General features: G+C 41.6%; 1 protein-coding gene across 1 annotated transcript in view; it reads left to right on the forward strand.

Annotated features, from left to right (window-relative positions):
* dennd1b (DENN/MADD domain containing 1B) overlaps positions 1 to 26,016 on the forward strand; it is a 100,952-nt gene that overhangs the window by 40,012 nt on the left and 34,924 nt on the right. Inside the window, exons 5-12 of the mRNA XM_029429068.1 lie at positions 1 to 114; positions 5,283 to 5,352; positions 7,083 to 7,163; positions 11,881 to 11,934; positions 12,473 to 12,583; positions 20,235 to 20,335; positions 22,650 to 22,695; positions 24,197 to 24,298. The exon at positions 1 to 114 is cut by the window's left edge and continues 6 nt beyond it. Coding sequence (XP_029284928.1) covers positions 1 to 114; positions 5,283 to 5,352; positions 7,083 to 7,163; positions 11,881 to 11,934; positions 12,473 to 12,583; positions 20,235 to 20,335; positions 22,650 to 22,695; positions 24,197 to 24,298 — 679 coding nt within the window. The remainder of the gene's footprint in view (positions 115 to 5,282; positions 5,353 to 7,082; positions 7,164 to 11,880; positions 11,935 to 12,472; positions 12,584 to 20,234; positions 20,336 to 22,649; positions 22,696 to 24,196; positions 24,299 to 26,016) is intronic.

The following is a 26,016-nucleotide window of genomic DNA, read 5'->3' on the forward strand; positions in this document are numbered from 1 at the left end:
CCAGAATCAGGTGGGGCAGAACTTTACCTTTGTGCTGACGGACATCGACGGCAAACAGAGGTTTGGTTTTTGTCGACTCACTCAAGGCTGCCGGCTCTGCTTGTGTTTGCTCAGGTAACACACACACATGCACACACGGACGCACGCACATATACACACGCTCACTAAATCTTGTTATGCTTTTAATACTCTAAGGTACATGTACATTTCTTTTGTATTTTCCGTTCAAAATCTTGTTGTTTTAATGAACTAAATCTTGCTGCAATCTTTAACACTGGGTATCATGCACTTTGTAATAAAAAAAAAATTAAAACACATCCAACTTCCATAAATTAAACAAATGTCAAAAGAGAACTGGATGTGCTAAAAGTTATACTGCACTTTACAAATCCAAACATATAAAAGTCAGCCTTTCCCATTTTACTCTATGAATCAGAATCAAGTGAACGTGTGGAAAAAGACTTGTTCAAACACCAGTGTCTTTATTTACTCGTTCAAATAACCAATGGTTGTTTTGCCCTTTTCCAAATTATCTATCTGTCTCAGTCTCAGAACAATTTTTTCTTTTTTATATCTGCATTTATTTCTCAAGTCTGATGAGAAAATTAATTTACCAGATCTTAGAAGTGAACACAGATTTTCTTTTAGACAGCATTTCCATTCATTCTCACACTTCACACTGAGCTGCACTATGCCAGAAAAACACATTTATATTCTCATCTGCCCACACAAATATGTTGGTGATGTGCCTATAATTATCAAAAAGTTTAGCAGTTTTTGATATTTCATAGGTGGATTTATCTTATCACAGGGTACATAAATAACGATACCAAAACCAGGAAAATTGCATTTTCTCCAATAAAGGCTATTATCATTTAATTCCCATGTAATTGCATGTTGACACAATGTTTTTACTGATGTAATTACCTTAACATTACAAATAAAGAGCACTCCAGTGTTAATCTCAGTGGATAGGCTTAGTCACTTTAGAATAAACGGAGAAATGTACAAAATAAATCAATTTTTAATGAATGTATTAAGCAGTTTAACAAACTGGAAATGGAGCACAAAGCCTTTTCTTTTTCTCTGTTAGTGTAAGGCAGCACTCAGCAGTGTGTGTGTGTGTGTGTGTGTGTGTGTGTGTGTGTGTGTGTGTGTGTGTGTGTGTGTTGTGTGTGTGGCTTGCTTGCTGTTGATGGACAGTCGTGGGTTTGTCGCTGCCCTGATGAGCTGCTGTGAAGAACAGTGTCCCTCCTCCCTACACCACCCACCCTTCTCGGCCAGCTTCCATGGCCTTTGTTTTTCTTCTATCTCTCTCTCTCTCTCTTTCTCTGTCTCTCTCTCTCCCCCCCTCTCTCTCTTCCCCTCGTTATTCGGCTACTGCCACAGTGCGACAGCAAAGACGCTTGGCCCATAATTATGCATGAAGCTTCACTGCCAATTAGCAGAGGTTCCCCTGTCCCTCTCGCTGAGTTAGACATGCTAATTCATTTGACATATGATGTATAAAATTCATTATGCATTTTGAGTAGTTTGCATGGCTTGCTTCATTTTTAATAAGACAACGTATAGAAAGTTTTTTTTTTTTGTCGTTAATTTAAAATAGTTTTTTGTGCTCACCAGTTACGTTGATATTCTGGTTTCTTTGGTCCTGATCTTTTTTATTTTCTTAGGAAGATTACTGAGAATATTCTAAAGCATGTTTATTAGTCTGTAATCTGTTTTTCATTCTATTAGTTATGCAAGACAGTGTTAAGAAAATGACAGCAGATTGCTTCGTGTTAAGAAAAAAAGATAAAAAATAATATAAGTTGTTAATCTTAAAGAATTATCAGTTAAAATGTGTCTGGTAAAGCAGGAAGGCCCAGGCCTTTATTTTACATTTCATCTATAATTTCCCATGAATATAGAATAAAAGTATTTAAGACAGTTTACCTCTCTGTGATTGTTGAAGTGCCAGGACTATAAAATTGTCACCTCTGCTTACAGGAGGAAGTGCCTTAATGAGCAGGACAGTTTTACGTGGGCAACCCTTTGTAGTCTCACTGCTGAAGCCGTGGCCGAAAGGGCCAGGTTCCCTTTGGGCAAATTCTCAACAAAACAACACAAAAAGAATAATTAAAACCTTTTCTATTTCATACTGTTACTACCCCATCTTCTCTCATTCTTTGTCTCTCACATTTGACAGTTTATTTCATTAAAGAATGTGAGTAATTCAGAGAAGGAAAATGTGGACTTCCTCAGTTTTATTTTATGGCTGAGGCTTTAGGATACATTTTAGGGACTGCGTTGCTTCAGTTCTTGGTCACTTAGCGGATCGCCGGAGGACACTTCCTTCCCTGTGCTTAACCCTTAACCTGAGAAAGTCAAGGTGTAATGAAATCTTCCACTGAGCCGCCTACAAAGTGTAAAATGACTTACGATTACAGGTGACTATGCACTAAAGAAGATTTAAGACTCATTCTAAGGAACAGGAATAAGTGTTGTGCTTAGCTCCCGACAGGTACTTTATGGCAGCAGAAAGGGCTAATATAAGTTCTCCAATACAAAGAGTCAATCAAACACCGAGGTCTATACATGAAATGTAGGAGTATGACTGGCCACAATATTTGGACATTTGTCGGTGTTTCTTTTATTTATTTCACTCTGGATTTTTCTTCGGGGATATATACAATACTAATGAAAACTATCATTTCAGCTACATTTGTTTTTGTGTGTGCTCCTATCCATAATAGCATAATTGTAACTTCTAAAGGCACCTTCATGGCCCTGTCTTCTGTCAGATATTTCCGTGCTGTTAGGTAGTCTGAGCCGGGGATAAAGAGCACGACGGGCTGTGAGTGGACCGCAGATTAACTGCTTCATTCTTTGAGTACATGGCACTTTGAGAAGACATGTGTTTAAAATGGCAGGGGAGATTGCGGGGCCCCCACACACTGAGCACTCCTGTGATGGATGCCTCTCTCTCTATCGGAGGATTTGCGAAACACAAACAGATCTGAGCAATGAACTGTGACGAGTAGGAGTATCTCTCCAAGCTTTATAAACTTTAACTTTGCATCAACAGAGAGAGCAGAGCAGAGCAGAGCAGAGCTGGGGGGGGGGGGGGGGGGATAAGAAGAACAAAAACAATACATCTGAACATTATATTCATTCTATTGCATTTGAAAAGAAGCGTAACAGCCCATTACCTATTGTGGGAAGATGTTAGAGGAATATTGATAATTTGTGGTTGGCTGCCTTCACCAGCGATCATGTGTTTTCCTCTTAAACAAAGGATTTACAGCACTTTGGTGCAGGAGTTTAATGACTGTGAGATCTGTGAGGCCTGACGGCTGCTCTGACAGCGAAAGTCCTATTTACATCCCCTTCAACTGTGAAAAATGAAGGATTAATGTCCAGAAGCCTGGCTCTTTAAACACGCATACTGGAGGCAGATAATACAAAGGCTTTGTCCCCCCTCCCCTAAGTCACTATATCAGACTGAACTTTTTGTGTAATTACTAAATGTAAACTGACCCCATATGCAGATATTTGCATTGTATGTTGTTTGACGTGGCAGATATAGGTCTTCAGGTTGATATCCGGTCAGCATGTGAATTAATATACGCGTGTTTGATTTAGTCGCTCCTGCGAATGTGACCTGATTGCGGTAAATCTTCACACAGACGTCAAAATATTGGCACGTTAAGAGGCTGATTGTTTCAGGCTAATGGTCACTCGGCCTCTCTGATTGGTGCGCTTGGCTGCACTTCTCCAGGAACCTGGCCTATCATTGGCCCCTTGTGGATTTAGCGATATGAAAATTTGCATTAGGTTCACTTTATTGTTTTCTTGTTGTGTGTTAATTCCAGTCTACAGAGCAGCCAGTGACCCATGCCCTGGAAACTCCTCAGTCTCCAGCCAACTGCCTTAACAGGACTTCACTGCCTTATAAACTCCCACAATCAAAGCTTCCCTCTCACAAATTCATAATTTATTAGAACTACGAAACTGCTGATTTAAATAAAATTACTGTCTTAATGACTTGTATTTAACACCGTTTTCACTTATTGACATTAAGAAATACTCGCTGAATTTGGTGAGCAAATAAGAATCCACCTTTGATTGATTGGCTCATTTATTTTTCAACCCCTGCATCCAGGCAAGTTAATGAAGCATTAATGAGAGTTTCTGTTTATTTTATTGTAATGCTAAGTAGTCCTTATGTAGAATCATTATTCATGCAGTGTTCAGAACTGCATGTTAAAACCCCAAACTAAATAAAAAAAATTCAATACATTGATAGGACACCATGTTTTTATTATTTGATTGCATAACATTAGATGAACTGAGGCCTCGCAGCTTTTAAGCCAAAAGAAAATGTTGGCCATCTTCCACCGAGAAAGCAAGTCCACTTGGCCAAGAATATGTCAACTTTGTAAAGAAAGCCATGCTGCAGATGCTTTTAGCTTATGGTGGGTGCACTCAGTCATTAGCTTTAACACACACACTGCAGTATAAATTATTTTGAGCTTGTTAATGAATTTATTTATTTTTACATTAATTCCATAAGGCAATTTTGTTTTTTTTTATAAATATGAAGGGCATAAGAAGAAGCACAGAAGGAGGAGGTGGAGGAAGGGGGGGGGCAGGAGGCATCTTGGGCAGCATTTTTGTTAAGCCTCTGTGCATCTGTGAGCAGCATGCTTGTAAACCATAGCTTCCCTACGCATCACATGAAAACTATGATTTCTTTTGTTTGTTAAAGCATCTAAAATCCATTGTTTTCATTTTCTTCTACCCGCTCTTCTTATTGGCTTAAAGGGCAGACATGACAGGAATCCTTAGCATGCGGAGGACCCTGAGTACGAAGAATTTCATAATAAGGACTAGAAAGCATTTACTGTTTTTTTCCCCCTCCAATGTAACAACGACTCTGTGCTTTGGAGTACCTGGGAACACAATCCATTATCAATGTCCTGTGTGCATTTGATCTTTAAGCAATAGGTCACTGACAATAGCCAGTACATGCACTTGGTAGTACAGCATTCTATACACATACTCATCGCTGTTGAAACATTTACTGTCCAGCAGATGTGGAAATTATTTATAGACATTGTGATGGGGAAAAGATTGAGTTGCAACATAGAAATTTTCTTTTTCAGAAGAGTTTCTCCATTTATTCTTTTAAATAGAGCACAAATGTAGACCCTGTGATAATAACATCCTGTTTGTTTAATGTAGAAGATGATAAGATGAATTAAAACGTTGTCATTAATACATTTGTCTCTCTCTTGCAGCTATGTACCATGGTTTGAAATCTACTACAAGTTGCTAAATACTCTGGCAGACTACCTAACAAAACAACAGGTAATCATCTCTCCTGTATGTATTTATAATCGTATGTGTATATATGATGCAGTGTACATGAAGAAGAAGACACGGCGGTTTGATTTGACTGAGAAACAAGCACACAGTTTAGTGTTTTGGAAACTGTACTGTGGTAAGATATTTTCCTCCATTCTGCTCTTCTGCATGTTGTCTTTTGTCTGCAAGTTTTGTTCGCCGTCTTGGGCTCGACTTGGCTCCTGTTGTTAGCAGCAACAATGTTGACATTTCACAGACCAAACGCTGATCTGACACTGAAAGTTATTCCTGATGATTTACTGGAAAACAAATCGTTAAGAAAAAAACGAAAACTCACACATACACACAAATGCTCGCACTTCACAAAAGTCTTTTCCCCTGACTATTCACTGCATTGTACTAGAAAAGGGAGGGGAAATGTAAAATATGCAACAAACTGGGGAGATGTGCAGCGTCTAGCTCAGAGGGTGTAGGTGATGTTCCCATGTTTAGACTGAAGAGAGAAGAAGAGGGAGGGAGGGAGGGAGGGAGGCAGAGGAAGGGAGAGATGCAGAGAGCTTTGGGACCGCTTTCAATTGTCATGTAGTCACTGCTTCTTCCAAGACCCTTAGAGAGCGATGATCAGGACACAGAGGCTTGCTAAAGTAGACAATCACAAACATATCACAAAAATATACAACATGCATACACAGTTATGTGTTTTGAGAGGCAGGATAGTCTAATGTGGAAAGAGACAGACAAGTGGAATAGACCAGTTTGTGTCTGAGGAAGAGAGAGACAGAAAGATCGCTGAAATCCTGGGTGACTGAAGTGTTAGTGTGCATGATTTGGTTTCTATTTACCCCGCTGTCCGTTCCAGGCGAGAGGGAGATGTTGACAGACGAGGAAAGACAGAAGAGCGATGAGGGTTTAAGGCGAGGGGTAAATGAACTGTTTCCCCAGGCCGTGTTGCTGACCATGCGTGAGAGCATTGAGCCTCTCATGACAGGAGGCTGTTCGATTGCACACACCCTAAAACCCGCTCCCTCCCACCGTTCTCCTTCTCTTACTGTATATTGCCGCCCATTCGTCTCGAGTTTCTATTTCCTTCTGCCGCGCACATACACATACACTCGCACACGTGCACATTGCCTCAAACAAGAAACGGTTCGTAGCCAAAACCAAAACAAAGTTCTCTGAGAGGGCGAATAGAAAAAAAGAATCAAAAACAAACTACAATGCGCAACCTCTGTGTTCACAGTAGTTAGTTTAGTTTAAGTACAAGTTGCAAACTGTTTGTTCAGTTATCCAGCCAGAGGCCCGAGTGTAAATGCCAATCTTGTCGTAGAGCTCATAAATGCTGGAGGAATAATCTTGGGGCCTGTTCTGTGGTCAAGCTCGCTCTCTCTGACGGCTTCTTAAAGCACTCGTCTTTGGAGCGGGGACCCCGGCTTAATTACTGACAGCCCGCTCTTGGTCGTAAATCAACGCTGCCGGATAATAAGCGTCTGCAGCCCTACGCTCAGCCGTCTTTTAACCTCACCATTGCTCGTTAAACATATGTCAGTCGGAAGTTTTGGAGCCCTTCAGGCCTCGCTGCAGGATTGCCCTCTGGTCTGCAGCAGCGCCTGTCCCGGCACTGGTGTTGAGATTGACACATAAATTGTGACATCAAAAAAACAAGTAAATAAAAATCATGTGTCCTATGTTTTCATGTTTTTTCTTTTCCTTTGTTGTTTGTTTCTCTCCCTCAGGAAAATGACTTGAATGACATGCTGAATTCTCTCTATGATCTGCCAGTGCCAAAGCCCTTCACGCCAGTCAACCTGAGTGTGGTATGTATAGATCTCATAACCCCCCTTATCAGAGGCAAGACAGCTGAGAGTAGAGGTAGAGAGAGGGAGAGGGGGACAGGTAGGTTACTGTAGTAGTGCGTTGCATCATGAAGGAGAGTGCAGAAAAGATGATAACAGTTGGTTTAAGAAGTTAAAAGTAGAGCGAGAGACACTAAAGAGAAAATATATAATGGAAAGAAATTGGAGACAAAAAGAGGGAAAATGAGAGATACAATGAAATTGACACAATGAGGAGAGGAGGAGGAAAAAAAAGGCATTAAAACAGAAAATAGGGCAGACAGGCAGAAACGGGGAGAGATCGACAACGCACAAAGGTTGAAATTCAACGAGATAAATGAGGGAACGACAGAGCAGGCAGAAAGTGGAGAGCGGGAGGAGGTGAAGATACACTCTATAGGAACAGAGAGACAGAGAGGGCCCAGGACTGACACTCTGTTTGGAAACAAGAAGTGGCGCTAACAGGTTTTTGTGTGATAAGCCCGAGCTGGACATGTTTAAACTCGAAGGGTCCTTTCACAACTCTTCATGTCTCTTGCTTATCAAAAACTGAAATGGCTTAACGAGCCCAGGTCCCTCAAAGTCAGCCGGTGTTTGTGTTAACTCTGACACAATCTCTCCTTGTGTGTTTCCAGCTCCTGCATAAAACACTCACTTTGAAACACTTTTCGCTCCCATAAACCTGGCCTATATAAGTAGAATGTAATGATTTTCAGTGGGACTGCTAAACTCACAGTGTTTTGTTCACTAACATCTTTTATTTTTAAGTTGTTTGGACTCCACACTGTAATGGGATCAAAAGAGTTTCAGTGTTAGCCTTTGTCCTTGAGGACCTCCGCTCCTTTTTTTTTTTTAACCAATTAAAAAAAAGCAACTCTGGGTCTTTTTTTGCAGCATAGGTCTCGGAAGGATTCGCATCTAATTACACAGATGAATTTACAACATAAACAGACTTATATGAAGTAATCAATATATCTCTACGAAGGTTAACAAGGTCAATTAAGATTCCTTGTGATTTATTTTTTCTTTATGTCATTATTTTTTATCAGCTGTGTATGTGCACAGAATCTTTTCATCTGCATCTCAGAGCTTCATTGGAAAAGAAGCCCCGGAGAACAGAGGTGATGGCTCCATGTCTTTTCTGGAGAAGCCACTAGTTTGATATTTAATTGATGAAGCAGAATTATTCCCTTAAAGAGTGTTTTTTTGTTTTATCATGGCAGCCAAGAAGAAGATCATTGTCCCCTTTCATGTGTGAACCCTGTTTTGTTCTCTATCTCCCTCTCTCATTGTGCAAGAATGAGCAGTTGTATATTGCCACTGGGCAAGTACTGAGAGATCGGCGAAGCAAGGAGCCGGTGAGTGGAGGGGAATGAGTGAGCGGCAGAAATGGGAGGAGGGAAGGAGGCTGCTGTGAAATATGAAACCGCTGCTGTACTAATCGCATGGGAGCTACGGCTTTCCAATTTGGCCAAATAAGCCGCGCTATCTTTTTAAATATAACAAAAACAAACTATCCTGGGCCTTGGTGTGTGTTTCTTCTCCTCTGGAAAACAATCAAACTTTGTAAATGATTAATGGCGTTCCACACTGCTATATTCTCTCTCTGAATATCAAAAGTCTTTTTTCTCCCTATTTATGTTTAAAGCAAAAGGCAATTGTGCTCAAGAAATCTCCTTGATGCCTTTCCAGTTAACCCACTTTCAATGTTTTTATATAAACATGTCTTCGAAAGAATAAGAAAAAAGCAGATAAGCAAGCAAACAGCCAATGAAAGCCTGGGTTGAGTTGAGGAGCATTGGCTTGTGATTATCACAGTGCCATGAATTTGTAGACCAACGGGGAAACATTATTTAGCACACAGAGCACAGAAAAAGAAAGACATGGAGATATACAGTACACTGTTTCACTGTATGTATGGTTAGGGGGGTTGTTCTGTGCCTCAGATGTATCGCCTCAAGTCCCTGATGTTTGTTTAATTACAGTTTCTGTTTTATTTCGTGTCCATTATTCTATTACGTGGAAAAGCTTCCATTCCCAAAGACTTTCAAATCCACTTGTCCAGAAGCCGTCGAATTATAAGCGATGTAGCATTTAGCTTAATTTGAAACGGAATTGGAAACCAAATTCAGCTCATCTTCATACCAATATAAGAATTAGAGTTACCCAGGTGAGTTAAGTTATGATAGGAACAACAGTTTGTTTTATTATCTGCTATTTTATTATACTTCAATGTGGTCAGGAAAGAGAAAGGTGGCAAAGATAAGTGAAAGTTTACTGTGAAAAGTTTGACTTTGTCTGACGAGAGTTATCGTATCAAAAGCTATCTGGTAACTTTGTGTTTCATAAAGTCGACAAGCGAAACACTAACGCTAACTAGCTGTCTAGCCATCTTGTGTGGTTATTTGTGTCGTCGCAGTCGTTGATTTACAGTAAACTATTAGCTTTAATGCTAGCTAGGCTACTTCCGTGTCTCAGCTACAGTGTAACCACAAACTAACCAGCAATGTTTCCTTAAAGAGAAAAAAGATGTTGTGCAGTGCATCAGAATGCACACTTGTCACCACCCAACATACTGTTAAAAATATTAAAAATATTACATTTTATTTCTCCCTTGCGCACATCCTCCCAGGGCAGAATAACCTGGCAGTTTTGTTTCCGTTTTGCTCACTGGCAAAAAGCACAATAATAAATAAAACTTCTGTTTGTTTCTGGCTTTTGTTTGACATTTCTAATCTGCCAAAAAGTCTTATTTTTAACATAAAATGAACGTATATATTTAACTTTTGTAAGCAGCCTGCTGCTTCTGCTGCTAGAAACAAGAAACAATCGGAAGAGAGCCTTTGTTCAATTCTAACAAATTCTTCACTGCAAACATTTTCCTACTCTTTAACTGCCATGTCAATAATCATGTTTTTTTGTTTAGGTGTAAACAAAAATGGAAGCTGTAGAAAATATGCATAAAAATATGGCTGCAGTAAATCAAACATTTAAACAAATCCACTTGCCATGAGAAGAGGGTGTCGGAGTTGCTTATGCTCAGTATCTTTTGCCCATAAAAACCCCTCAAAAGGCAAAGCCTTGGGTGTTGCTGCCAGTTAAATGTTTGGGTGTGCTATATATTCATCTCCTCTGAGCTTCGCTCGACTCAAACAATGACCATCCTCTGGGAATATGACAATTGTTTACTCATGATAATTGTTTTCACATTTTTCAGGCTTAATGCGCTTAGTGGGTGAAACATTTTAGTTTGCTTTACATTAAACAAAATGTTCCAATGTCAACCACAGGCAAAAAGGGCTGGTTATATTCATCATTACAGTCTATTATTTATGTTTTATTTGCTCAAACACTGTCCCTTAAGACTAATAAGCATCATTCTTTTAACTGGTGGTTATGGGATTTTCCCACTGCTGTATAGATGTATAACTTTATATAGTGAAATGTGCTCGCGGCTTAACAATGTAGTTATTGGACCTTGTTTAATCAGTTAGCTAAACAATGTCATGGGTTAGAGTTAACCCAGCTTTGTTCAGAATGATACACGATCAAGTCAAACAGTCACGACCCTGCTTGGCACATTAAGATGATATTTCTTTCTGGATTTTTTCAATTCCATATTTTTACTGACGGTTCAATCTTCTGTGTTCGTATGTCTCTATAATCAGAGACGTCTTTCTTTCTTGGTGGTGGTACTTTTGGTGGGGTTGCTGATTATGAATGACTCCTCTTATGTTTGCATACTCTTAATCATGTTGTTTTGTTATGTGATGTATTCCTGTTAAGTTGTCTTCTGTTTTTTTTATCCATTTATTATTTTATTCCTTTCAAAGTGCACATTGTTTCCTAGACAGGCCGGAATGCAACGCTGTTTTGCAACCAACTCTCAGGTGTTTGATGACATTCTTCCTGCCACAGGGGCCACTGATCCAATACATTCTCAACTATTAGAAAGAAACACTACAGGTGTATTTGCCACCTGACATTATTTGTAAATCGTATTCACAAGTTTAAACAATAAATGAATTTTTACATTTTACATATTTACATATTTGTAGAAGCTACAGTGGACTTAAGCAGATACCTGCAACAGATGGTCGAGTGAAGGCCTAGAGAAACGCAGGTGTACTGAGGAGGATACAGGAGTGTGTGTGTGTGTGTGTGTGTGTGTGTGTGTGTGAGAAACACAATAGTGTGTTTCAGTTGGTGCTTTGTCTACCTGTCTCCAAACACCACCTCTCTCAGGCCCCTTTGATCTAAACACTGAACCTGCCCTGCTCTCCCAAAGTGAGACAGGCAGCCCTGTGATCCTCTAAACAACCTGTGTGTGTGCGTCTGTGTGGATGCACATGCACACATGTGCACGTATACTTTTGTCTGTGTGTTGATGCTTCTCTAGCCTTTTTAATGCTTAAATAAAGACTCAGTTTTCCACCGGAGACATCACCCCAGTGTGCGTCTATGGGGAGCTGCGCTGCTATTGAGCTTTCTCTGTTCTGTAGGCCTGATAAAAGCATTGCCACAGTTCAGACACCAGCTCAGCAATTCATATAGACAGAGCTGAAGATGAGCCATAAATCATAGAACAAAGTGAACGGCCTTCCCCCCCCCCCCCTTCCCCTCATTCTCTTCTGTGTGAGTGGTATGCTTCACTTGTGACCTTCCCTCTTCTTTCTCCTGCATGTTTGTGTTTTCGCAGCACTCCTACTTCATCGCCCCGGATATCAATGGACTGCCAACAATCCCTGAGAGTGTAAGTATTCATGGAAAAAGAAAAGAAAAGAGGAGAATAAGACCCCTTTCTTCCAGAAACATCTGTCTCTAATCGTTTTTTAATCAGACACACTTGTCACCTTTTGAAATGATAGCATCATGTGGTGTTTGTACTTGTAATGTCGAAGTTGTGTGATTGCCTATGGGTAATAGAGGCTTTAAACTGAAGCACTTGTTCTTTTTTTGATTTTGGATTCAAATTGTAGCTCAAGCATTAAGTATCCCAAATCTGTATGACAAGGGACACCATAAAACAGTTATCAATCTGACATGTATGCAACATTGATTGATAGTTTCCAAACACAACTATATCAGGTGTTTTAAATCTGTATTTCTCATCCACTTATTTTTTTTTTACTGCAAAACAATATGTGCAGAAGTCCTTTGACTGCCACTACCGTGCGTCTCTCTTTATGGAAGACTCTGGCACGCTCACCGTCTGTAGCATTGACACTTTACTGTAAGCAAGGACAGTTTGTTATGTACCTGCATATCCTTCTGTTCCTGTCTATCTCCAGAGGAACCTGACAGAGTACTTTGTGGCTGTGGACGTCAACAACATGCTCCAGCTCTACGCCAGTATGCTGCACGAACGCCGCATCATCATTACCTCAAGCAAGCTTAGCACTGTGAGTCCATTCCTTTCAAGTCATTCTCTCAGCTGCAGTTATCAGCTCTGCCCTGTCAGGCACAAGGGGAAAGAAATTCAAATACTGCAGCCACTTAAAGTATGGGTTTCGTAAACATTTAAATCAAGTTGATGTGAAGCTTTTGTCGTAAAATTTTAAGCTTTGTGTTTTCAGTATGTCTTATATAATAATAATAATAATAATTAAATAACGCAGGATTCTTGTTAGATATCTCACTTGCATCCAAAAAATGATATCATAATATGAGAAAAATTAGCTAATTTACAGTAATAGAGCGTCACGGTTGCTATTTTTGCCTTCATATTAAATCTAGATACCAATTTGCCCTCCTAAAAAAAAGTATATATCTCAAATGTTGGGACTGTTTCCTAGATTGAACATGATTCTCTTCATCAATAATCCAGCAGGATATCACACCCTAATTAGTACGATGAGAATATTTATCTGACATGGCTACGCTACTTGTACAGAGAGAGTTGGACTGATCTGTCTGCCCCCCCACCCGCCTCTCTGCCGGGGCATCCTGCAGTCAGACAGCCGCATTATCACTGCGCTCTGACAGGCTGTGAAATCCACACTAAAGCTGGGTTATATTTGACTGGTTGTTTTTATAACTGCAACATATTAATGGCCAAAAAGCCTTAAATTACCCGTTATTACATGTCTTAACTCTCTCACATAATTTAAAGTCCCTTCTGTCTGCGCGACGTAGGAAATCTCTCTGCGTCTTTCTCCCCCTCTCTACCTCCCTCTGTTCCTCATTCCGACCTCCCCCCCCCCCGTTATCTATGTGGCTGACGAGGCAGAGCCAAATGTTTATGACAGATGAGATGGGAGAGGGAAGTGATGTCATCCAAGTCCGATCTGTATCGGTAGTGTAGCCTGTCCTGCCTTGGTATCTACAAGGTTGCAGAACACTGAACAGCCAGAGGGGCCTGTGGGTGGTGATGGGTGCTGGAGGGAACGGTACCCAAGGTCTCTCATAGGAGCTATAATCAGAAAGGGCTGTAAAAATTACCCAGCCCTTAGAGAATATCACCTGTCTCCCCTCAGCGCCTCAGACCAGCAGCAGGGTGTAGCTGCACACTGTGCTGTGACACAAGGGTTACACGATGTAAATTATCAGACTCAAGGGTGAAGGTGTTTTTCATTTTAACAGGAAGAGGGGGTGGAGGTGATATTTGTCTGATTTATAGTTTTCTACAGCTCTGAGACTAATCTTGGCTGTTTTTTTAAAACAAATTTATGCCGACAGGATTTTTTAAGAGCTTCCACGTCAGACCTTAACCTCTGTAAAGCTTTTATCTTCTGCAATCCTTCATCCACTCATCTGTCTATCCATCCATCTTCCTCTGGGAGAGGTGTTTTGGGTTGGTAGCGATATATGTCAGGCACTGTAGTACAAAGGTATTTTCACATCTCCACTGGGATTACTAGCAGGCCTGATGTTATTACTGCTCCTGTGATGCGTTATTTTTTGCTTATGGGTCGAATGACCTCCTAGTTCAAGTGGAAATGGCTGCCATGATTCTGTAAGCCAGCTATCTTAGTGTACATACTTAACTGCAAAGAGCCCAGCTCATTATCCACACCACTGTCTAGTGATCAAATATCTTAAAGGATGGGAAATATATAATTAATGTCAGAGTTTGTCAACGTGATTGTTGAAGTGAGTGTTCGCAGTCACTGGATGGACATGTAATATTTCTATAGTCTGCTTGCCACAGATAGAGGATGTATGAGAGAAGGTATTGTTAGTAACATCGTTAGTACCATCCAGCTGCTTTTCACCACCTCCGCCTGTCCAGCCTCTCAGCCAAGCAAAGAGAAACAGGGAATAGAAAGTGGAAGGAGAGCGAGAAAGACACGCACACGCAGAGATATACTGCATTTATTCTGCCTGCTCTAGGTGCTGCCTGTGTTAAAGCCCCCGGTGAACCCAGTGTGTCAGTCTGCCAGTACATGGCCGGCGCGTCTCGCAAGCAGCCAACAGCAAAGGAATAAATCATGATCTTACAACAATGCGTCAGTTGACTTATTGCTGTTTCGTGACCGGAGGTGAATGGTACCACTGTTTTAAAAGGCCGGTCGGCGGTGGCGCAGGGGCGGGAGCCAGCCGAGCGTGCAGCCTTGTCATAGGGCCGTATAATAGGGCTGCATCGGCCCTTCCTCTAACTAGTCAGTTGGGAGGACCCCCACCACCATCGCCCCACCACCCTCCGTGTCTTTCATCTGCCGAGGCCCCCCAGCTCTCGAGCCCAGCCTCTGCCCTGCCTATCGCCCAAACTCACACAGCCCGGCCCCAGCACCGGCTGACAGCAGCCTTCTCATCAGTCTGTCAGGCCTATGCTAACAAGGAACTATCCATCCACCATGCCCTAGAGTGCCAGCTGTCTCTCTGTTTCCTGCCTTTTCATCTGTTCTTCTTCTCCTCTCCTTCCTTGACTTCTCTCTGTCTCTCTACTTTCTCTCTATCTTAGTTATTCTTCCTCGCTGACATATTATTTTCTGTCCATCTGTCTCTCACTCACCCTGGCTACACCTCTCTTTCTCTCTGACTTTGCCTCCCTCTTCCTGGGTGTCTTAATGTGTCTCTCTGTTGTTAGGCATCTGCAGAACATCGGGACGTCCTTCTCCTCAATAGACTTATCTCAGCCCCATGCCATGTCTGACTTGTGCCGCTGTGAACGTGTTTGTGCATATGTGCACGTCTTGGGTGTTTGTGTCTCTTTTGCATGCATCTGTTTGTGTGTCTTCTGCGCTCACAGGTGTTTGTACCTTATGTCTTGTGTCTTTCTGTGCGTGCATGTGTGGGAGGCCTGGTGTTAGCTGTTACCTGTGTCGTCCTGTGTGCCCTCTCTCTCTCTCTCCCTGTGCCACCTACTTGTTTGTGGCACACCTGCCTGACATCGGTGTTTGTCAACAGAGGGAGAAGCAGAGCACGGGTAATTGGTGACTCTGTACAGGGGAGGGGAGAGGAAAAGGCTAACATAGCAATAAACCAACAGGAGAAGCGAGGGAGAGGATAGCAATGGACAGAAGGAAAGCAGGATGAGAGGAGGAAAACGGAATAAAAAAAATAAAGAACTTGGATTGAAATGAAGCTGGGAAAGGAGAAGAGAGGACTGAATTTGGAGAGTGCGTAGGGACAGAGTTGGAAGGAAAGGCTAGTGGAGGAGAAATGAGCGTTTGAGGCTGGTGTGAAGAGGTCAAGAGCGACTCTGTTGATACCATTCCTCCTGTCAAATTGAATTACATTGCCTGCAGCAGCTATTTGTCTCACACTCCGATCTCGCTGTAATTTAAGATGTGCGATGGGTTCCCTCATCCAACAGTATTCAAGCAGAGGGAATGACTGTTGTTGTGTTCTCGATCCAGTAAAATCACTATTAAACTGCCGTTAATATGAAAACTATAAGGTGTATCTAGCAGGCCCCCACGGTAGCAGTTTCTCCATGTTCTGTCCGTGCTTCACTTCAACATGTCCGGTTGCTCAGGTAAAGAGGAATGGTGTGGGTGGAAACGCACTGCTTACTTGACAGTCTGTAGAGCTCTTAGTTGCAGTGTTGAACAGATCTGAGGCCTCTGGTGGGTCCAGCTCTTTAAGGAAACACCACTGTTAAAGGGTTGTGTGGCTGTTCAGGCAGCTAGAGGGACGAGCTCATCTGAATATGATTGTGCATAAATACAAAGAGCCGTCAGAAGAGTTGGGGTACCTATCCACATGTGACTAATATTTTAGTTTTTTGTTCTCTGTGTAGTAATTCAAGTTTTTGGTTCATATCCTGCAGAAAAAAACTACATGAGCATTTCCCTATTCCATACTACATACTACTTCTAAACAGCTAGTAAGCATATGGTGTGTTCACAGTGCAAAAGTGACACAGTTCAGTAAGTGTGCATACAACGCTTGATTTTTCAGACTGCTGTTGATGGACATTATTGTCCCACAATGCATTGCACAAAGGAAATGGGGGAGATGCTCGCAGATGGAAAGTATTAAAATGAATTGTAGATGGTGGTAAAACGGCTTTGTGAACACAGCAGAAAACAAAAAAATAACTATTAAATCTTTGAAAAACATTTTATATTAAACATCTGTTTAAAGTTTAATTGGTAGTGACTTTCCAAAGTCGCAGCTTGATTGACATCACCGGCACTGTTCCTGTTGGAATTAAATTATTATGTTGATTTTTTTGTATACTGCAAAAACATAATACTGAGGCATTTAGTAGTACTTACTGTAAACTATTAGCATGTGATATGGAATGGGGCACGGCAATTGACTCACTCTCAGACCCCATTATTGACAAAACTGGTGTGTGACCACTTAGCTTAGGTTTATAGCTACCGACTTCAAACTTGCAATGCAAATTTAGTCTCTTATTCACTTCTCTCTTTCTTCTTCTCTCACTTTCACCTCCTCCTCTCTATCTCTTAATGTCTCTCTTGCTGTCTCTCCTGCCTTTAGTTCCGTGGAATGGATCTTGGAAAACCAGTGTTTGTGTGGACGCTTTCTGTCTCGGCTACAGCGCACTAAAAAAGCTCTCAGGGCAGAACCAAAGACCTTGACTGCTTTTTGAAGCAGGCTGTCGCTGTATAATCGGTTAGCTTTTTCTCAGAGGAAGGGGGAACACACACACCCATATGCACACACACGCGCACACACACACACACACACACACACACACACACACACACACACACACACACACACACACATACAGAGTGTAAGAGGCAGGCAGCCCCTCATTACTGGGCAGAGCCCTGGTCCCTGAGGACAGGACCCAGCACCTAATCCTGTATTTGTTCTTGGGGACTGTATCTGTGATTCTCCATTGAATGGAATATTAAGCACCCAGGTCTTTTGTGGAGCGTGTAAGCCATTTGGCTCCACTCATCTATTATTTATCAGCCTGGCAAATATTTTATCAGCCTTAGCCTCTCATGACCCACTCTCATGTGAAGTCCCCCCCCCCCCATCTAAATGAAGAAAAAAAGAGGGGTACAAATTCTCTTTTTTCCAATTTACTTTTTGCCCCGTTCGTTCTAAAACCTGAACAAGGACGCAGGATGTATTTAGCTGAATTAGAGAAGCAAATATGTGAGCTATTCCTCTGGAGTTCCCTCCAAGTTGCCTTATCTCAGGCACCCTGCCACCTCTATTTGCTTTGGAGATAGCAAATAAAAGAGAAATCTAGATTTGCTTTATAAATCATTATCTTAGTTTCAGTAACCCCCCTCCCCTCTCGGCCAACTCCCTCAAGCCAGCAGCCCAGCCTGAGAAGAAGAGAAGCAGAGAGAGAGACTCCTGTTTTCCCTTTCAACCTGAGAGTAAATCATGCCAGTTGGGGGGCTCACCTTGAGGCCTGGTGGAGATAATTGGAGTTGGTTAGCGAGGTGTTCTGTGCCATTACCTCCTGGTACCAGCGAATGGCTGGGGCTTGTCTCGCACTCCCAGAGGAGGAATACACTCGCCTGTTGGCGCTCCGCTAAGTGTGTGCGTGTGTGCGCGTGTGGCACATGTACGTATGTGTGTATGTATATCCGCAGCCGGATTGCTGACCTCTCTTCATCACAATTTAATGGCCCCTTACTGTCTTCACTTTGGAAAGGGGAGAAGGGTGTGATGGTTTTGATAGTAGCTCTTCCACCAAGTGCCTCACTTTCAGACATTAATATTCATAGCATTGATTTATTTTCAGAATTAGCAAAAAAACAAACTGTTTGCCAGGGAATAATCCTGACAGGAGCGTGGCATTGTTGTGTTTTATTTGAAGGCGGCAGGCAGCGGAAATATGCATATGCAGATACACAGAGCAAGACACCAATTAAATGTTGATTAAGTCCTAACTATTGTGGGACTGGGTGTAGGAGAGATTGCATGGAGACGATAAAAAAAAAAGATCATTGCTTTTTCCAGCCGATGTGAAAAATGAATGCGTAACAAACACGCAGGGAGGCACATGGACACACACACACACACACACACACACACACACACTCTTTTTGTTAGAAGCTTTTGAGATGTCCAATCTTGATGTTTGGATGGATTTAGAGGGTGGGGCACGCTTTTCTCTTCCTCTGGCCACGGTAGTTTTCAGTCGCCAAGCTTACCCGCTTTTGTCCGGTCAATTGTGACACTGTGTGCTAGTGAGCAGGGGGTCTCCTGGTAGTTGTGCGTGTGTGTGTGTGTGTGTGATAGTGTGTGTCCGCTTCACACATTGACTGTGAAGCTGCAGCAGTATAACGGCGGCTGCTGCTCCGGGGTCCCAGCGGTATTGGCCTAGCCCGCAGTCTCTCTTGGCTAACTCATGTTTCATTCTTTGGCAATTTGCCCTAATGAAGTCCCGCAGGAGCCCCTCAGACCTCTGTTCTCTTTCCATATTTAATCATGTTATTTTAATCTGGGGGATGAGCTAACGCCTCTTTCTCCTGCCGTGTCTCTGCGTCTCAGTGTGTGTGTTGCAGGTCATTACTATAGCTGGGTTTTCATGAGATGGGATGTCAAGGAGGGGGGGGGGGGGGGTGGGTGCACTGGTTTTTAAAACAATGGGAGACAATGACTTTAATTTTATGTGTAATGTTGGTTTGACAATATAGAGAGCTCCTTTGAGAAGGAGTGTCATCTTCATGTGATTGCTTCTCATTATTTGTTAAAAAAAGAGATTATTTTCCTTTTAATTTACGAGTCTTAGTAGTTGGCGTAATTTAGATTTTTATGGTTACTGTCGGCACTGTTTTGGGCTCCTTTTTGTGTTTTTTTTGTGCAGGTCGCAGCACAATTCTCACTTTGACATTGAATTGAAAAGCAGTTAATTATGAACGCTGGACTATTTGCTCTCATTTATGTGTTCAAAACCGCTTAGAAGTCTGTGCTTTGAATTATTTCTTTATTAAAGTGTCTCAATGCCATGTGCTATCGTGGCAATATTATTGCAGTGATGACCCAACACAAATGAATCAATATGGAGTAAACATTGGTTTCATTGTTCTCAGGTGTGTAAAGCATGTGTTGCCTTTCTTCATGTCAACACTTTTCTTTTTTTACCTCGTCATCAATCTGTCTCTCCTCTTCTGTGTTTATGTCATGAGTTTAAGACAAGGCTCATATCAACTGGTTGATCTCCAGCTTTCATTCTGTTCTTCTCTTCCTCCAGCAATAGCTTGCAGGTCGTGTGTTCAACACAACAGCACTAGACATGTCGGTGTACCACGTTTCTTTCTGAGGGCTTTTGTTTTTTAGCAAGATTAAAAGCTAACTCAATGAAATCAAACATAGTGTACATCACCGCATCAACAAAAAGCATCACTGCAGCAGCAACCTTTATCAGACTTCTAGTTTTAAAGAGCACAGGATATTAACAGTGTATTGTTCAGAAGAGAATAAAGCTGTCTTTCTCTTCTTCTAAACACTTTAGCTGGATAGAAACTTAGTTGAATAAAAAAAAAGACAGTTATTTTTAACTGTTGCAGCTTTTTCTCTGTGAGAATTCTTGAGCCTGATATCACACACATCTTCAGTAAAATAAAAATGTAACATACAGCAAAGACTTTCCTTTTCTTATTTTTTGTGTTGCCTTGGAAAGTTGTGTTGAATTTGTCCTCGGGCTTCTTTCTCTCTCTGTAGTTAACTGCATGTGTCCACGGTGCGGCTGCGCTGCTCTTTCCTATGTACTGGCAGCACATCTTCATCCCTGTACTGCCCCCGCATCTTCTGGACTACTGCTGGTAAGTCTGACCACCTCTGAAACACACACATACACGAACACCATGACGCTCATCATAAGAAATGTTTACACCCCCACCATTTCTCTTATTCTTTCTCTCATTTTTCAACCACCTTCCAACACACAGACGTGCACGCTCACACACACACACACACACCTGACACATAGACACGTAAACACACAACGCGCCACGTGTGCTGGTCGTGCACCGAGCTCTGCGGCTCAAACCTCGGTGTAAACGTGCAGACACACATCTTCACACATTCTCCCACCCGTTCTCCAAGCCGCTCTCACGATTCCTCTCGGGGTGCGCCTTCTCCTGTGTGGCCCACCGACATAATGAACGACCTGGATCACCTTGCTCCATATTTCATGCCAGTGCTAGAACCACCAGGCTCTCATCATCTTAGCCCTCTCAGGGGTTCATTACCACCCATCCAACTCAAATCCAACACATTTAAATAGATGTGATGGAAACTGAATGGAGAGCAGACAGCTCATCTACAAATCTACATGTGTTCATATCAACGTTAGATATGTACATATAGAAGAAGAAAAAAAGAAGCAGAATGTGAAAGTCAGCTTATGTTGAAGGAGCTGTTTTTCGTTGAATCAGTGGCGATAGTGCGTACAGTACAGTGCTTTACCATAAGGGGCACATCAGCTTCAAAAAGCTATTCATCACTGACAGTAAAATGTGATTTTCAACACTCTGTGAAGACTCATCATTATCTTATTTAATCACCTCCATGCACTGATTAGATAACTCAATTAGTGTGTGTGTGTGTGTGTGTGTGTGTGTGTGTGTGTGTGTGTGTGTGTGTGTGTGTGTGTGTGTGTGTGTGTGTGTGTGTGTGTGTGTGTGTGTGTGTGTGTGAAAAAAAAGTCGGTATATTTCTGAAACGGAGAAGACGGCGGCTAAAGCTCAGAGCTACAGGCCTGCTGTTTGTTTTGCATTTGCTTTAAGTTGATTACAAGCTTGTGGCTTGTGAATGATTCTGGCCATGCACTGACCCAACGCTGTCAGATTGTTGCCTTCTCTGTACACCTCAACATAAAAATGTTTTCTATTTGCCTAGTTTTTGTTGATTTTATTCGTCGTAGTGGAAGGGGAAACAAACTCTATCATTCAGCCTTTCCTTCCACTAGCTTTAATATGAAGGTAAATATATAAAAACAAGAAGGACATGATAATAAACATGCAAAGCAAAGAAAACATTTGACTCTTCTACCCTTTTAACTTTTTAGGAGTCTGTCTGTACTTTCTGAGGAAAAACTCTATAAAATGTCCTGCAAAAGCATTTATTTTTGTTATTGTTAAGATTATTCTTTATTTACATAATAGATATTGGTAGTAATAAGAGTCGTAGTAGTAGGGGCATTTGTATTCTCAGTATTTTTCTGTAAGGTCTTTCCAGGTTAACGAATGCTTACGAGTGTGGACGTTTCTCACAACATTTATAAAACCTTTTTGAATGTCAATGACTGAAAATCTAAGATAGTTGAAGTCAAAATGAAGGAGAATCTTATTTAAACCAGTCCAGTAGCACCAGATTAATGTGCTTGCCCTGCTACACACACACACACACACACACACACACACACACACACACACACACACACACACACACACACCAGTTAATGTAATTGTTTCTCATGTTGAGAGTCATGGTGTTTCTTGTGGAAATTAGTTTTAAAGTCAGATCTTTGGTCAGCGGCCGTGCCTTACATGATCTGATTGGGTTAAAGAACAACATATGGACCATAATCAGTCGTGCTGCCTATGTTATGATTATGTTACCTGATGCTAAGTTAGTTTGTTTCAGTGCATCCAGTGCACATCTGTTGCATAACAATTTCTAGCAATTGAGAAAATAGATTTATAGTCTTAGAGTTTATTCTTAGGTTTCATCATTCAGTATATTTAGGTATCATTTGGGGTATTCAATGAATGTTTTTTAATTAATTATTAAGATAGCCAGGTCATATCGTCAGATATTCAGGGGGAGGTTTGCTAAGTGCAATGCTCTTTTGTTTTCAATTATATAAGAATACAGAGAAAAGCAGCAAATCGTTACTTTGAAGAGGCGGTGATTTATGCGAGACTAAAGAAATCAAAAATCAACATAGTTATTGAATACATTGCTGTAGACTCTCTAATCTGTTAATCAAAGAATACATTAAGCGTTTAACTTTGTCAGACTGGTGTGTGAAATGTGCTGTGCTTGTGTAGCCGCCATAAAGATTTCTATACTGCGTTTAACCATCTGATATTGATATTGCTCACACCTTTGTTTTCCTCTCTCCATCCACAGTGCTCCTATGCCATACTTTGTAGGAGTTCATCTTAGTCTGCTTGAGGTATGTAAACTAATCTGTGGGGTATGTATATGCATGTATATAAATGTACACCATTATACTGTATGTGCATAATTATGCATAAATTGATGTATGTATGTGAAAACTCAATACTGTATATGAAATGTTAAATATTTCTTAAGTTCCAGGTATGTATTAGAATTTTCTTAAAATGAAATAACAGTTACAATCAGGGACAATGTTGTAAAAGTACATATTAGATTCCTAGTGTTCCCTCTCTGTACATATGGTCAGCTAATGCTGCACCACGTTTGGTAGCAGAAATTTCAGGCCATTTTTGGCATCTTCAACATATTGAATAAAAAAAAGAAAAAGTATGTTTTTTCCTCTTTATCTTGCTTGTGTGCATTCTTAACTAAAAGTACAAAAGACAGAGAGAGAAAGGCAGAAAAAGCATCTGCGAACAAAGAGCTTTTTTCTATTTCATTGTTAAACCCTGTGTGTTGGTTGGGGGGCAAGCCGTCACCAGCACTGCGGTTGTGTGTGAATGCATGTTGCAAGCGCGCGCACATTTGCACTTGTGTTTGTGTAAGTGTAATTGTGCAAATCCATATGTTGTAATGCGCCTATATATGTGTGTGTGTGTGTGTGTGTGTGTGTGTGTGAGTGTGTGTGATATTTGTCTGACAGTTGCGGCAGTGGCAGTATTTATCACACTCTGCATCCGTGACAGATCCCCTTTCCGCCACTACATAATTAGTCCAGATCAGCATGTGAGCCTCCACTGCACATGCTGTCACAAAAGTGACAAACTAGAAATTCACACACTACGCTGCCTCCCCCCCCCACACCTGCCTGCATCCTGCGCCACACTGAAATAATAGTTGAATTTGTCGCCATCAGAATGCACACAGCACAGCACAGCACAGCATCACTGTCTTGTTGTTGATGCATGAGGTTTTGGTGCTGTGGAAAATGTTTGCGCAATCCAAATGTTTCCTCTCAGTGCCATTTTTCATTTTGTGAGCAAGTGTGTGTGTGTGTGTGTGTGTGTGTGTGTGTTACAGTAAAGATGTCCTAATATTTTTTTCCCTACACGCCATATTTCATCGCTAATCGTAAAGGAGCGTGATGACAGTGTAGTTTTAAATGTGACCGCTGTGCTTTCTCCTTCCTGGGGCTTCAGTACAGAAAACACACCTGGGCCACACTTTTCAAGTGTTAACTTAATTTCATTATTTGATTATTAACATAAGCTATATTCTCAGGATCTTTGTTATTTCAAATATGTAAAACATGCATTATTCCCCCAATGTTCAATAGAAAACACAATTAATTAGTTAGACAGCAAAACACATTGGGACACTTTGAAAAATAATTATTAAATGTAAATGTAAAAGCATTATTTTTAATTGTTAATATTATAAGAAATGTTGCATGCATGTTGTAATAATATATATTTTTTTCCTTATTGTGAGATTGTGATTAGAGTTGTTTTAATTACTGTGGCAGCGTTGATAACACTGGACATTTCCTCCTTTAGAGAGTACGCAGTCGATCACTGGAGGATGTGGTCATTCTGAATGTGGACACCAACACCCTGGAGAGTCCCTTTGATGACCTGCACAACCTGCCCAGTGACGTGGTGAGGAGCACACACGCACGCACACACACACGCACACACACACACGCACACACACGCACACACACCTTTCAGAGCTTCTCACCCTTTATTGTCTCATTACACATGACACACAGAAGATTCCTTTTTCCTCTTTTACATCAAGTCTCACTTGCATAAACACACATTCTCTTTTCCTCCAATGTACTCACATACTCAGATGCTCACACCCACGTGCACACTCACACACTCTCTCTCACACACACACACACACACACACACACACACACACACACACACACACACACAGAAAAACATACACAGACAAACCCATACACATGCAGAAACTTGTCAAAGTACAGCTCTGTCCCCTCCCCACATCATTAATGACTGCAGCACTGGCTCCTCAGATTGTGGCTGTCTAAAGTAAACTCCCGTCGCGTCGTATGACGCTTGAAGGCGAACAGCATTCCCCGACCATCAGAGGCTTGTGGGAAAATGTGCAACTCCCTTCCCTTCATCTCCATCCATTCTAATCATTATTTCACAAAGTCTTGCATTTCTGCCTGCCCACTGGCACGTTTCTGAGAACGAGAGATAGGAGGAGGGAACGAGGCAGAGAAAAGAAAAGGCAGAGATGGGTGATTTTCTAAGGGGAGAGAGTGGGAGAGAGTGGGAGGAAGGGGGCCAATTACCAGTATGGGCAGTGAAGCCACCTGCCAGTGCATCGTCTCTTTAATTAATGAAGCACTGACGCCGGTCACTGCTACAGGAAACATCACCACGGCGTCAGGGTCACTCGCACTTTTACACACACACACACACACACACACACACACACACACACACATAGAGAACAACACACGTGCTTGTCTTCCCCGTCTTTGTCGAAGTAGGAATCTGTTTGTTTAGCTGTTCTTCTAGGTGTATATTTTAAAGCTCCTCTGTGAGGCGCTGAGGCTGCGGACGCACTATTACCCACACTACTAACAGTATATTCTCAGGTTCCACCGCCTACCAGACTCCAGGCTTACCCACAATATATAATTCATTCCGCTGCCCAACAGACTCCAGACCTTGTCACACTCCCACACTTCTGTGGTTCTCTGGATTTAGCACTGCATAGCCTACTATGAATGTTGGTGAGCGTCGATGCCTCCTTGCAACCTGCTATGATGCGATCTTTTTCCTACATTTAAAAAAAATTCCTGCCTACTTTTTTTTAGCCTGCCTGCTTTATCGCCTGCCTTACTGCCTGGCTGCTCGAGTTTCATGACACCTGTCTGCCTTCTTGTCTTTCTCTCACAGTACTTACCGCCAACCTGGACATTTCCCACCCGCTGTTTGCTTCTCCTGCTTCTTTGCCTACTGTATGTGCCTGTCTGCCTACAGTACCTTCTTTTCACTTCCTGCCTGCTTGCTTTTCTGCACCGAGGGACTCGAGCTTTAAATTAGATTGCAAACTGAGTTTGTCATGAAAAGGAGTCAGGGCTTTTGAAAACGAGAAAAGCCTTTGTCTTTGCCGTGTGATAAATTAAGTGGCAGGCTCAGAGCCTTTTTGCTTTGATCCCCTACTCACCATTTTTCCTTACTAATGACAGAACATAGCCCGCATATCATGTCAAATTACACCACCTGAAACGGAAACCTCACTGGCATTAATATATTTATTGCAACAAATTGTTGTTGTTGTTTTTATTGCGATTCACTTTTTTTTCTTTTCTGTCTCCTCTCATCTTTTC

The sequence above is a fragment of the Cottoperca gobio genome, chromosome 4 (assembly GCF_900634415.1).
Source record: "Cottoperca gobio chromosome 4, fCotGob3.1, whole genome shotgun sequence".
NCBI classification, from domain to species: Eukaryota; Metazoa; Chordata; class Actinopteri; order Perciformes; family Bovichtidae; genus Cottoperca; species Cottoperca gobio.